The sequence below is a fragment of the Callorhinus ursinus genome, unplaced genomic scaffold (genome assembly GCF_003265705.2).
Source record: "Callorhinus ursinus isolate GAN/ISIS: 27379988/994484 unplaced genomic scaffold, GSC_fseal_2.0 scaffold9, whole genome shotgun sequence".
Classification (NCBI taxonomy): domain Eukaryota; kingdom Metazoa; phylum Chordata; class Mammalia; order Carnivora; family Otariidae; genus Callorhinus; species Callorhinus ursinus.
This window is the reverse complement of record NW_027397071.1, coordinates 58,472,702-58,484,712: the sequence shown is the minus strand read 5'-3', so window position 1 is coordinate 58,484,712 and position 12,011 is coordinate 58,472,702. Positions and strand designations below refer to the sequence as shown.

At 44.0% G+C, this 12,011-nt stretch overlaps 1 protein-coding gene across 1 annotated transcript in view; it reads left to right on the top strand.

Moving 5' to 3' along the window:
- TCEANC2 (transcription elongation factor A N-terminal and central domain containing 2) overlaps positions 1-7,084 on the top strand; it is a 33,475-nt gene extending 26,391 nt beyond the window's left edge. Inside the window, exon 5 of the mRNA XM_025871691.2 lies at positions 6,051-7,084. Within this exon, the coding sequence (XP_025727476.1) occupies positions 6,051-6,239 (189 nt within the window). The 3' untranslated portion in view covers positions 6,240-7,084. The remainder of the gene's footprint in view (positions 1-6,050) is intronic.
- The last annotated feature ends 4,927 nt before the right edge of the window (positions 7,085-12,011 follow it).

The window sequence follows — 12,011 nt, the reverse complement described above, 5'->3', positions numbered from 1 at the left end:
CTTATGGTATGTTATTTACTTTTTAAAAATAAAATTTTGGGTTTTTTTAATACAAACTTATGCTAGAAAATGAGAAAATATAGAAAGAAAAAGCAAAATCACCATTGAACCTACTGCTAGACATAATCTTGTTAACATTTTGGTGCATTTTCCTGTTTGTTAAATTATTACAGCTCTTTAAATGAATATTGGGCAAGTTAATGATTATACCATATTTATTAAGAGCTAATCATATGCCATATGTTCCATAAGATGCTTTTATTGATCATTTAAATAACTGCAGAAAATTGACAACTATTTACATTTGTGTTTTTTCATCTTGATCAATATCAGGGTCATTTTGTATATCCTTTTCTATGTGTATTTATTTTTCATATTTGTAATTTTAATGTCTGTTTGATAGTTCAGTGAATTAATATGTTGTAGGTTGGTTAACTTTTCCTAAAGGAAGCTTTAACATGACTCTTAAACCCTTGGAAGAAAGAAAAAAACGTAAGGATTGTAAGCCTAATTTTCCAGAGTATCGACTAGCCAACAAGATTTGCTATTTAATATTTTACATAAAGTTTATTTTTAAAATAAGCCAAAATTATTGCAGAAATACGGAGTGTGGGTATATAACATGTAGTTAATGTGATGGTAAATACCAGTTCCCCGTGGCATCTTTTTAAGTAAACGATAATAACGAAGCTATGCTTGTAAGGATTAATGAGCAGTTTGCCTGCTATATTAAACTCCATAATAATTATCCTTTTAGTTTATCCATTAATTATCCTTTAAATGGCACATCAAGTGGTAAGCACTCAAGTGTTACAAAGCAAAGTTAAAAAAGTGATACATTCGTTAGTGCTTTCCAGTGTAATTGGAAAAAATGTCAGATTAAGCATAGTTGAATGGTTTCGTTTCCAAAGAATACATTTTTAAAATAAAAATGTGCATCTTACCACCTTCCTTGACCAAAAAAAAAAAAAAAAAAATCAATCTGTTTTCCTTGCATAAACAGCATTTGACAGGACTTTTATCAGTTTGGTACGTCAGGGAATATAAATATAAACACTTTTATATAAGGTTAACTCCTAGCACCTATCATCATCTGAAACATTTCCATATTAGGGTAAATCAGTGCACCATCTCATCCAGTATCTGGTCTTTGACAGTAACCAACGTTGAGTGCATTCAAATCAGACCTCAGATCTCCAGAAATGTACTTTATCAGGCAGGAGTAAACCACTGGGTAAGTTACAGGCCCAATGACTAAAAAGCCTTTACAGTTTAATCCTAGCATGTGTTTTTGCAAATTCACGCATTATATTTCTGTGGGAAAAAATGTTTCCGTGCTATTTGTTGTGATCATATCCTTTGGTAGTAAAAGCCACAGATGAAGAATATACACACACAGCCAAAAGGTGTGTCTCTTTATTACTCTATGCAGGTCTTGCTTTCTAGATGTATGAATTGTTTCCTTGTTCTTGGAATAATGGGATAGATGAATAAAAACTCCACTTTTGAGACCCATGCTCCATTCCCCTTTACTTTTTCTCCCTTCCGGATCTTCTTTGTTCTTCCCTGTCCTTTAGATCTTTCCTCATATGAACGTCCCCTGTGGTGTCATTCTCTTACTTCCCCTTCCTCATTATCCACTCTCCTTCCTACCTCATGGCCTGTGATCATTTTCCTATTATGTCATTAAAAAAAAATGAACCTAGTTCTCAAAGTTAGCCTGTATCATTAAGAGTTATGAAACACTGGCTGGTTGGCCCAGTTGGTTGTCAGATGGTGCTAATGAGATCCAGGTCAGGGGTATGTCCCCATATGGGACTGTTAGTTTTCTCTTTGTTTAATGGCCTCAGACTGCACCTCTGGCTTTGACCAGCTCTATCATAAATGTATTCAAGTGGTCAAAAAGGAGTGTGGGTAGATGTGTACAAATCCAGTCATGCTATTGGAAAACTCATACAAAGTTTGCTTCCAGTGGATATTCAATTCAACAAATGTTTAGTACTACTACTGCTGGTGCTGGGGAGAATATAAACATAAATGAGGCGCATTCCCTCGGCTTAAGAAGGCTTACTGTCTCCTGGCTGAGAGCCTGTGAATGACTAACTAAATATAAGGCAGGATGAAAATATGTCTGAAATAGTGGTACTAGCAAGTGGTACAGACACACAAAGGACAGAACAGTGAGATCTGCTGAGGGAATCTGGGAAGGTTTCACGGAAGAGATGACAGTTGACTTGGCCTTTGTTAATGGGTAGGATGTTCCAAGCCAGAAAATACATATTAAAATAGAAACATTATATTTCAGATCTTACCTGTGTTATGTGTAGAATGTTACCAAAAGAGCTGGAAAGCAGGGAGGTATACATAGGGAAGAAGGATACTCATTTAACAAATAACTTACTGAGGGGCGCCTGGGTGGCTCAGTCGGTTAAGCGACTGCCTTCGGCTCAGGTCATGATCCTGGAGTCCCGGGATCGAGTCCCGCATCGGGCTCCCTGCTCAGCGGGGAGTCTGTTTCTCCCTCTGACCCTCCCCCCTCTCATGTGCTCTCTCTCTCTCAAGTAAATAAATAAAATCTTTAAAAAAATAAAAAAATAAAAATAAATAAAAAAAAACTTACTGAGCACTTGCTTTGTGCCTGTACCAATGCTAGGCATTGGGAATTGGAAATGAATCCAACATGGTGACAGCCCTCGAGGGGCTCCAGTCTTCTGAGGGAGATCAGTGAATAGTCACAGTACGATGTGGGAAGCTCTGCACTTGAGGTAAACACATGAAGAAGACCTTACCTTGCTTTTAAAGAACTTAGAGATGTGGCAGACATCACTAATCGATTATGGCACCATTTCCCACTGGGTCCAGAATCCTTGAGGAAAGCTAGCTCTAGGTGGTCATGTTTTATATCTTCCCCAGCTACCACTGGTTCGTCCACAATTGGACAACTGAATAACATACAGCTAACTTACAGGTACAAATAGATAAGCAAGGCCGATCAGATGCTCTGTCCCTGAGAAGTGTGAACTAGGAAATAGCAAGGAAACAACAGTGGGAGTGTTGAAGCAGAGGGGGTGTTGGAGGAGTTGTGAGGGAGCAGAAGCTGGCTAAAGATGGGTAGCACCGGGGTAAAGAATAAGGCTGTTAGAATTGGCAGTGAGTAAGGCAGATGGAGAGGAGCAAGAGCGTGTGAGAAAGAGACCAGGCAGATCTCGAGACCCACAAGAGAAAGGATGTGGTCCCTAAATAAATCCCTAGGTTTCTTGTTCCTGTTCATTCCAATGTTTCCCATTCCTGCTCCCATTCCCACTCCTGTGGATGTATCTCACAGCAAAACCTCTTTTTCTCAAGGTCTCAGTGCGACTCTGGTCCTTTCACCCAGAAGGACTAACCTGAATCACCAGGTTGGGACCCATTGGAAGGGACTCAACCTGGATGGGTTTGAAATATCCAAAGGCAGCTAGAAGACAGACACTCCTCACTTTGATGAATTATTTTCCCTTATGACTTACATTTTAATACCACTGATGTTTCTCCTCATTGTGATTGGCCTTCCTTTAACAAGAGGCATACATGAGAATTGTTAGGTACTTGCTTCCTTTGCCCATCACATCACTGGTGCAGCACCCACCCCCCTGCCCCACGGCTATCTGCATATGTGCCATCTTCTCTCTTGACTGTGAGTTTCCGGAGGGCAGGGGTCAGGTCTTTTCTGCTCAGGGTCTCCAATACCCGCATCAGGCCAGACTCAGAGTAGCCACTCAGTAGCTATTTGCTGAATGAGGTATGGATGATAATTCAGTTATGTGAATTCCAAGGCTTTCTCAAAGTTCTTTTTACATACAGACTACAGTTTGACGGAATTGCCATGACGTATTTTTGCAAATGCACACATACCCTTCTCCCCCCACAACCACTGTCCTCAAAAAAAAAAAAAAAAAAGTGAAGACTTCCTCTTGTCTGTTACATTCAGTGTATCTGAACAGTCAGTGACTGACCATCCTCCCCCTGGGATGAGGGGCCTCTCTGGCAGCATTGCTGGACGGTGGGCCGACAGCTAGCCACCCTTCCTGCCTCCTACTAAAGTAGTCTGGTACCAGGGTTGCCTCAGGTTGGGGGGGCTACTTTGGTGCCTACCCAGGAGTCCATGAAAAGCTCGAGGAATCTGGGTTCTGAAGAACCATGGTGCCAAGTGCACTTCTCCAGCACGAGCCTCGGAGATGGTCGGTCATCAGGATCACAGACTTCCCTGAACATCTTTTGTCTGCTACACATAGGCAGATGTCTGGGCCTAGATAGTCCTTCTCCCTGTCATTGTCTTTCTCTCTCTCAGTCCTGTTCTATATTCTGCCCGGTCCTTCATTCTTCCAAGTTCCTTTTTCTATTTGTTTTGGTCTGTTGGTCTTATGTGAGGACATTTTATCAAATATCGGGCGTTCCTTTTTTCTTTTTGGTACACTTTTTCTTAAACTTTTCTTTTAAATAGAAGTATAGTACATATGTAGCAAAGTGCACAGAAGATATACATAGAGCTCAGTGAATTTCTCACCAAGCAAACGCCCTTCACCTGGCCAGAGAGGTCTCGGATCAAACATCATTCCCTCCTGCAGCCAGGTGCTGCCCTCCTGGGATGGGGCACTATGCCATAGCTCTGTACCCCAGCACTTATTCCTGTCCCCTTTCCTAGTACCCAGTACATTTAGAATCCTGTTCTCTACCTTTCTCCAGCGGGGTTGTACTCTCCATGGAGTCAAGGACTGTCGGCCTTGTTCACTGCTTTTTCCTCAGCCCACGCACAGCGCCTGGCACATAGTAAGTGCTGAATAAGTATTTGAATGAGTGGCGTGGTAAGGAGGGAAGGGAAAAAAGCAAGTGAAAAAGAGAAATTTGTTTCCTGTTTTCAAGGAACTCACTATCAGGGAAGACAAACACAGAAAATAGATCACTCTAATATATTGTGAAAATGTTTAAGGGAAGCTTAGGACATTGTGGCCACCCAAGGAAGAATTTTCAGTTCTTTGAGCTAGGATTTGCTTTTTTTGCTTTTTCGTTTTTAGCTCAGCTTTGACGTGCAAATAGGAATATGTTTCCTGGGAAAAGTGGACCTTGCTGAGGGAGCATGTACGTGGGCAGCGGCCCAGCGGTATGTCAGAGTACCTTCACTTGCTCAGGCTGGGCTGTGGTCAGGACTGGCAAGACAAGTAGTGGGAGATGGGCCTGGAAAGGAGGGTAGTGAGGGGGGCCTGCCTGACGAGGAGCGCAGTCTGGCCTGGATCCTGACCGTGCGCAAAAGACCTAGACCTGTGCTGCTTTGATGAGGTCTGTGACTTGAGGAGGGCTTGGGCCTGAGCCGGACCACCCCAGAACTGCTGCAGGTCCCATCCCACAGGCCTGCTCTGCTCAGCTGGCCCTGCGGAGGTCTTTTGAGACTCAACTGGTCTCTCCGAATGTAAGGGGTCAGTTAGTACAATGAAAGGAGAGGAACATGAACTTTGGGGTCCGGGGCGCCAGGTCAGAGTCTTAGTTGGAAGACCTTGAACCTTTCTTTACCCTTGAACCTATTTCCTCATCTAGAAAATGAGGTAACAGGAGTTGTGAGCATTAAATATGAAAAGTGATTTATAAGCTGCTCTACACACACACCAAGACCCAAACCCTGTGTGTCTGAAATGCTGTAAGGGGTTAAAAGGCACTCTAAAAACCAAAAAAAGTATAAACTGTTACACTGATTTATTACCCTTGGTCTTGGTTTCCTGGTTGGTAAAGTACAGGGCCCAGTACCCGTTGCTTAGTTCAGGCCAGTTTCCTGTTATAATGGCAAATATTACCACCCGGCAGGGGTTGTGAATGAGGTCCCTGTCACAAAGCACATGGCCTTGTTCCTTAATTGCTAGGGTGGAATTAATTTGCTCTTCCTGTTTCTCTTGTGACAGGAAGTAGATGTCCTTGAATTTCAGTTGATTAATGGAGGCCTCTGAGCGGAGTGCTCCAGCCTCTCTTGCTTTTAATCCTTATGCAATGCAAGGCCCTAATTTGATAATTTTGCTGTTTTTTAGATGGATCACCTACTGGTTGAAAATATTGAGCGGGAAACGTTTCATCTCTGTTCCCGCCTCATTAACGGGCCATACCGGCGGACGGTGAGAGCCCTGGTCTTCACATTAAAGCATCGAGCTGAAATCCGGGCTCAGGTGAAGAACGGCTCACTGCCAGTCGGCACGTTTGTACAGAACCACAAAAAATGACGCGAGGATGGGTCCAGCACTGGGCTGGGCAGAAAGCAAAATGGGCCCGTCTCTCTGCCATTCAAAGACTCTTTTGAGTTTGGGTGACGGCTGCCGCTGGTGGTGCCGAGTTTTCCCCTGGCGCCATTCCCTCAGACAGAGGATGTGGGGAGCCCTGGGAGCCGGGCCTGCGGGAGAGGCTGCATCAGCTGTAGTGCGCTCGTGTGCCGCACGGGACAAGGCTGCTGGCACTAGGAAGCGTGGCACGGTTGCCGTCACCCAGCCCGGTGAAAGGGTGACGGATTTCACTGGGAGTGTGCCAAGGACACCTCTGAACATCCCCATGTCAGGCAGATGAAGTGACTGCTTGATTTCGCCACCCTGCAGGTAACTGAAACTCAATTACCACTGCTGCTCGCTCAGTCCCGTCCCCCTGAGTTTAGACAGCTCCGGTGCCTGTCAGAACTCCCCTGTCTGTTCTCTTTGCTCTACCCCAGGGGTGAGCCTGCTGGAGCCAGCCAACTACCCCTTCTTTCCAGAACTCACTTATCTGAACATTGCAGCTCTCCCTGGAAGACCTTCTGCAGTGGTCTCCAGAGCCCCCATGCTGAGGCTTCTAATGAGGAGCTGGCCTGAAGCCTCCCCACACCTTGAGGTTTATTTGAATACGCTGGCTCTTGGTTTAGGGCTCTGTAGAAGATACATGATGAAATTTCTCTTGAAATGAATTACCATAGTAGAAAAACAAATATGTCTATATTCTAAAATGAAATGCCACTTACAGGCCTGCTTGAACAATTACGTAAATGGTATTTGCTCTTTAAAAGTAATAATAAACTGGGACTTTTTTTTTTCCTAAAACAAAAGGTGTGGCCTGTTCATTGAAAAGTGTTCAGGGTTGAGAAAGGGGATAGTTGGTGAAAATAATGATTGGACAAGAGTTTGAGGGCGATAGCAAGACCCAAGGAAGGCTTTTTAGGTTAGGGGAGACTAGAGCGTGTTTATAATCTGAAAAGGAGGAGCCAATAGAATGGGGGAATTAAAATAAAAAAAAAAACAGAGGGGCTAAGTTAAAAAGCAAGGACAAAAGGGAGGGGCCTAACGTCATCTGCTTTCTAAGTGTTAGATATCTTTCCTAAGATGATTTATTAGCATTGACATTGATCTTTATGTCGTGTTTTAATAATCCAGTTTACCCTTCTCATCTGTTGTATTCGTAAGTATTATTTCAGTTTTTTAGACTTCTTCATTTATTTAACACCTACTTACTGAGACCCCGAGGCTCACCAAGCAGAGTGTCTTGTTCGGTTCCCCACTGCTCATAACTATTGGAGCTAGAGTAATAATTGAGCACTTAACTATGTGCTCAGCACTGTGGGAGACATTTAAAAAATTAATAGTACTAATACCTAATTAAAGATGAGGAAGGTGAGGGTGCCTGGGTGGCTCAGATGGTTAAGCGTCTGCCTTCGTCTCAGGTCACGATCCCAGGGTCCTGGGATCAAGTCCTGCAATCAGGCTCCCTGCTCCTTGGGAGCCTGCTTCTCCCTCTGCTTCTCTCTCTCTCTCTCTCTCTCTCTCTCTCTCCCTCTCTCTCTCCCTCTGTCTCTCATGAATAAATAAATAAAATCTTAAAAAAAAAAAAAGAGGAAGGTGAGGCTCACAGAGTCACACAGATGGTGAGTGGCAGCTTTACCATTTAAAACTCGTCTATTTGACGTATACAGTCTTCCCGGTTGATTTCGTCCATTCATGCTCTTAGGCATCACGTACATGCCAATGACGCTCCAGTCTGTACCTTCAGCCTATACCTGTTCCCTGAGTTTCAGACAATGTCTCCTAGAGTTCTCGGGCATCTCAAATGTGACCTCTCTTCTTTCACTTGGTAATACTGGCACTTTAGCTAAAAACCTGGGGGTCAGCCTAGGCTTTTCATTGCCTCCCCCCGCCCCAACCCAACCAAGTCCTTATGGTTTCACTTCTCACATAGATCTAGAATCTCTTGTCTCCTCTCCATCTCTAGTACAACTTCAGGACTTTATCCTCTCTTGTCCAGATGACCATGTGGCCCCCTAACTGGTCCTTCTGCCTCCAGTCTTAACGTCGTCAAACTGACTTCTCTGTGCTAGAGACAGAGTGACATATCAAAACTGGAAAGCCCATCGTGTCACCCCCCACTCTGAGCCTTTTTACGTGTTGTTTTCTCTCTCTGGAATGCTACTGTCTACCTAATTCCCTCCCCTGTCCCTACCGTAATACCCTGTATACTGTTCTGTACATACCCACATGTTCTGTGGTTACGCTCTTGATTCTCTCCCCACTCGATTGTAACTTCCCTCAGAAATCCTGCCAAAATTCAGAAATCCTGTCTTACTCATCTGGGTACCTTCAGTCCTTAGCTGAGTGCTTGTCCCATAGCAGTACCCAGTACATATCTGTGGAATTAATGGATATCCATGTGTCTGTGCCTTTTTTGCCTCCACCCTTGTTCCCCTTATCATCTAGTATCAACACAGTAGCTGGAACAAACCTCTTAAAATGTAAAACAAATCCTAGCTTTTCTCTGCTCAAAACCTTCTAGTGCCTTCCATCTCAGAGCAAAATCCTAATCCCTTACCATGTCCTACAAGGCCCGACATGATCTAGCTCCTGGCTGCCTCTTTGACCTCATTTCCTAAAAGTCTCTCCCTTTCTCACACCTGTATGGTCCCACTGGCTCCCTTACTTCCAAACAACACACACCAGACACGTTCCTGCTTTGTGGCCTTTGCACTTAACTCTTCCCCCTATCACAGTGCTCTTTCCGTGGATATCTGCATGTTCCTGTCTTCCCTCGATTCAGGTTGCTGTTTGCCTTATCAGATAGGCCTTTGCTGACTACCCTAAATAAAACAGCCGTCCCTCCCACTCATTAGTTAATACGCTACCCTGCTTTATTTTTCTTCAGAGTATTTATTCCCCATTTGACACAGTTCATTATTTCTTCATTGCCTATCACCACCACCTCCTTTAAGAATTTAAGCTTCTTTTTTTATTTTTAAAGATTTCATTTATTTGAGAGGGAGAGAATGAGAGAGAGCACGAGAGGGAAGAGGGTCAGAGGGAGAAGCAGACTCCCCGCTGAGCAGGGAGCCCGACGCGGGACTCGATCCCGAGACTCCAGGATCATGACCCGAGCCGAAGCTCAACCAACTGAGCCACCCAGGCGCCCAAGAATTTAAGCTTCTTGATAGCAGAGTCTTTGTTTTGTTCCTGCTGTATGTCCAGCACCTAGAACAGAGCCTGGCACAAGCGAGGTCTTCATAACTATTTATTGAGTAGTTGAATGACCAGTTGTAGACATACAGAGAAGGCATCTAATCCAATCGGGGAATGCTTCCTGGAGGAGGCGATAACCTGTGTGCAGTCTGAAAGGGCAGAAATAGGTAATTGGGTGGTTGAGGTGTATGGCAAGCCCCAGAACTGTGATAGCTGGGAGGTGATTGGGATGGCTGGAGTGGAGGACATCTGCAGGAGAGTACCTGGAGATGAGGCTGGAGAGAAAGGTAAGGACCAGGACAAATCTGAAGGGTCTTGAGGACAAAGTGAAGGAGTCTGGACTGATTGCAAGCAGGAACTGGTTAGTTTCTTATTACCAGGCTGTGTGGAAGAGAAGCCTGGAGTAGGGAGAGGGACAGGAAGGAGGAAGCTTCATTTATAAACATCCAAAGAGTTCTGCTAACTTAGGAACCCAGAGTAAGTTGAAAACAAATTGCTGTCTGGCTGAAAGGCTTCAGTGGTGATAGTTAGAGAGTGAAATGATTGCAGAGATGTGCTTTGGAGATTTGGAAAACAGGCTCTGTTATTTGTGGCTGTTTTCTCCTTGATGCATGTGCAGAATTTCCATGCACGTTAATGGAGCTATTCTGAGTGCTTGCCAAAGGGAAGGAGGCTCACAGACTCCCACGTAAGCTTACCCACCCACGAAGAAGCACCTCTGAGCTCCAGCCTGTTCACAGTGAAAGGGTCAGCTCCTGATCCTGAACTGGGCTAAGAGAGGTTCCTAGGACCTCTGAGTTACCTGTAAGTCTAGGCATGAGTATGTCTTCTTGGTGTGTTCAGTTGCTAGAGGAAATTGGGAAATTAAGCACCATTAAAGTCCACTCCACTAGCTTATTGGTCCTTTCCTTGTGGTTAGATTGGAGGTTCTGGGCCCCTGGGTAGGGCCTGGGTCTTTTCATTCATTCACTGAGCAAACAAATGGTGCCCATCTGCTGTGTGCCCAGGGCTGCACTGGCCCTGGGGAAACTAACATATGAGATACAATTTCTACCCTCGGGGAGCTCTTAGTCTGGTGGGGAGACAGACACATAGGTAAATAATTATAGTATAAGATAGAAGGTATTTACTGTAGATATTTATCTAACGTGTTGAGAAACTGGGAAGAGGAATGGTTAACACCATTCTAGGGGAAGGAGAGTCTTCACAGAGAGTTAACGTTTGAACTAACTCTCAAAAGATAGGTAGGAGCTCTTCACAGAGGGAGCACTGTCAGGTGTAAAGGGCGTGGCTTGTTTCAGTAGAGGCAAGTAATGTGTGGTGGGAGTAGAAAGTTCTTAAGAATGGGGGGGAGGAAAAGTAGCCAGCACCTCGGAGGCCTTGTGCAGGAGTTGGATGTTGGCCTTCAGATGATGGGAGGCATGAGAAGTTTTTGAGGAGCTGAGGGACTTAATAAGATGTGTGTTTTACGAAGATAAAAAATGTTCCTACGTAAGCATATTTAAGAAAATTTAAAAAAAATTAAACCCAAAAATTTAAGGCAAAGGAAAGAAACACTTGAGATTCAGTCAACCAGAGATCTTCCTTTTCTTTTTTTTTCTTTTTTTTTTTGACAAATGAAGTTTAGAGTTGACCAAACGGATAGCATTAGAGAGTCCCAGGTTTTGAAAAATGGCAGGAAGCTCAGATAATGCATTTACTTTGTTCAGTGGTGAAGGAATAGGCAGCTGGCCTTTTTTCATTTATATAATATCAGGTTCTTAAACTTGTGCTTGTCAACCTTGGTTTTCTTTTGCTGCAGCCTCAGGCCCCAGAGCTTCACTCTGAGATTTGTAATGTGTTTTGGATGTGTTTATCACAGCCAGATGGGGCGGGGGCTCAGCTTGTTACTGCCCATTATTGCTATCAAAGGGAGTCCATCCAGAAAACAAGGCTTTGGGAGCTTCGATTAGGTCGGTGACACTGCCTTGGTTTCAAAAGAGAGATGGTTTGATTGGATGACATTGTGTTTTCTTTTAAATCAACCAAAATGATAAAATTGCTGTCAGGGACAGGCTTACCCATCAGCTAAGGAGCTTAGTTTCAAGATCCAAGGAGCTCAGGATGTCCAATCAAATGCTGCTTGTTCATCCTGTTAAAATGTTCATTCAGTGCATATTTGTTGAGCTCTTACGAGCCAGGTCCACGGGTCACGGGGATAAATGGGACATTGTCTCTGGCCCCAAGAAGCTCAGTCTAATGAAAGAGACAGACAAATGATTATGAATTATGGGAATTCAAAGAAAAGGAAATAAGCCAATAAACATATTAGAAGATGCTCGACCTTACTAATAAGTGGGGAATGGCAAGGATTAATGCCATCCTTGAAGACCTGAAGGATGCAGGGACGGTGATCTCATTATCTCTGTTCCACTCACCAGTCCGGTCCCTGCACAAATCAAAGGGATCCTGGAAGGTGACCATGGACTACAGCGGAATCAACCAAGTGGTAGTTCTGTTTGCAGCCACTGTGCCGCACATGGTATCTTTCCTAGA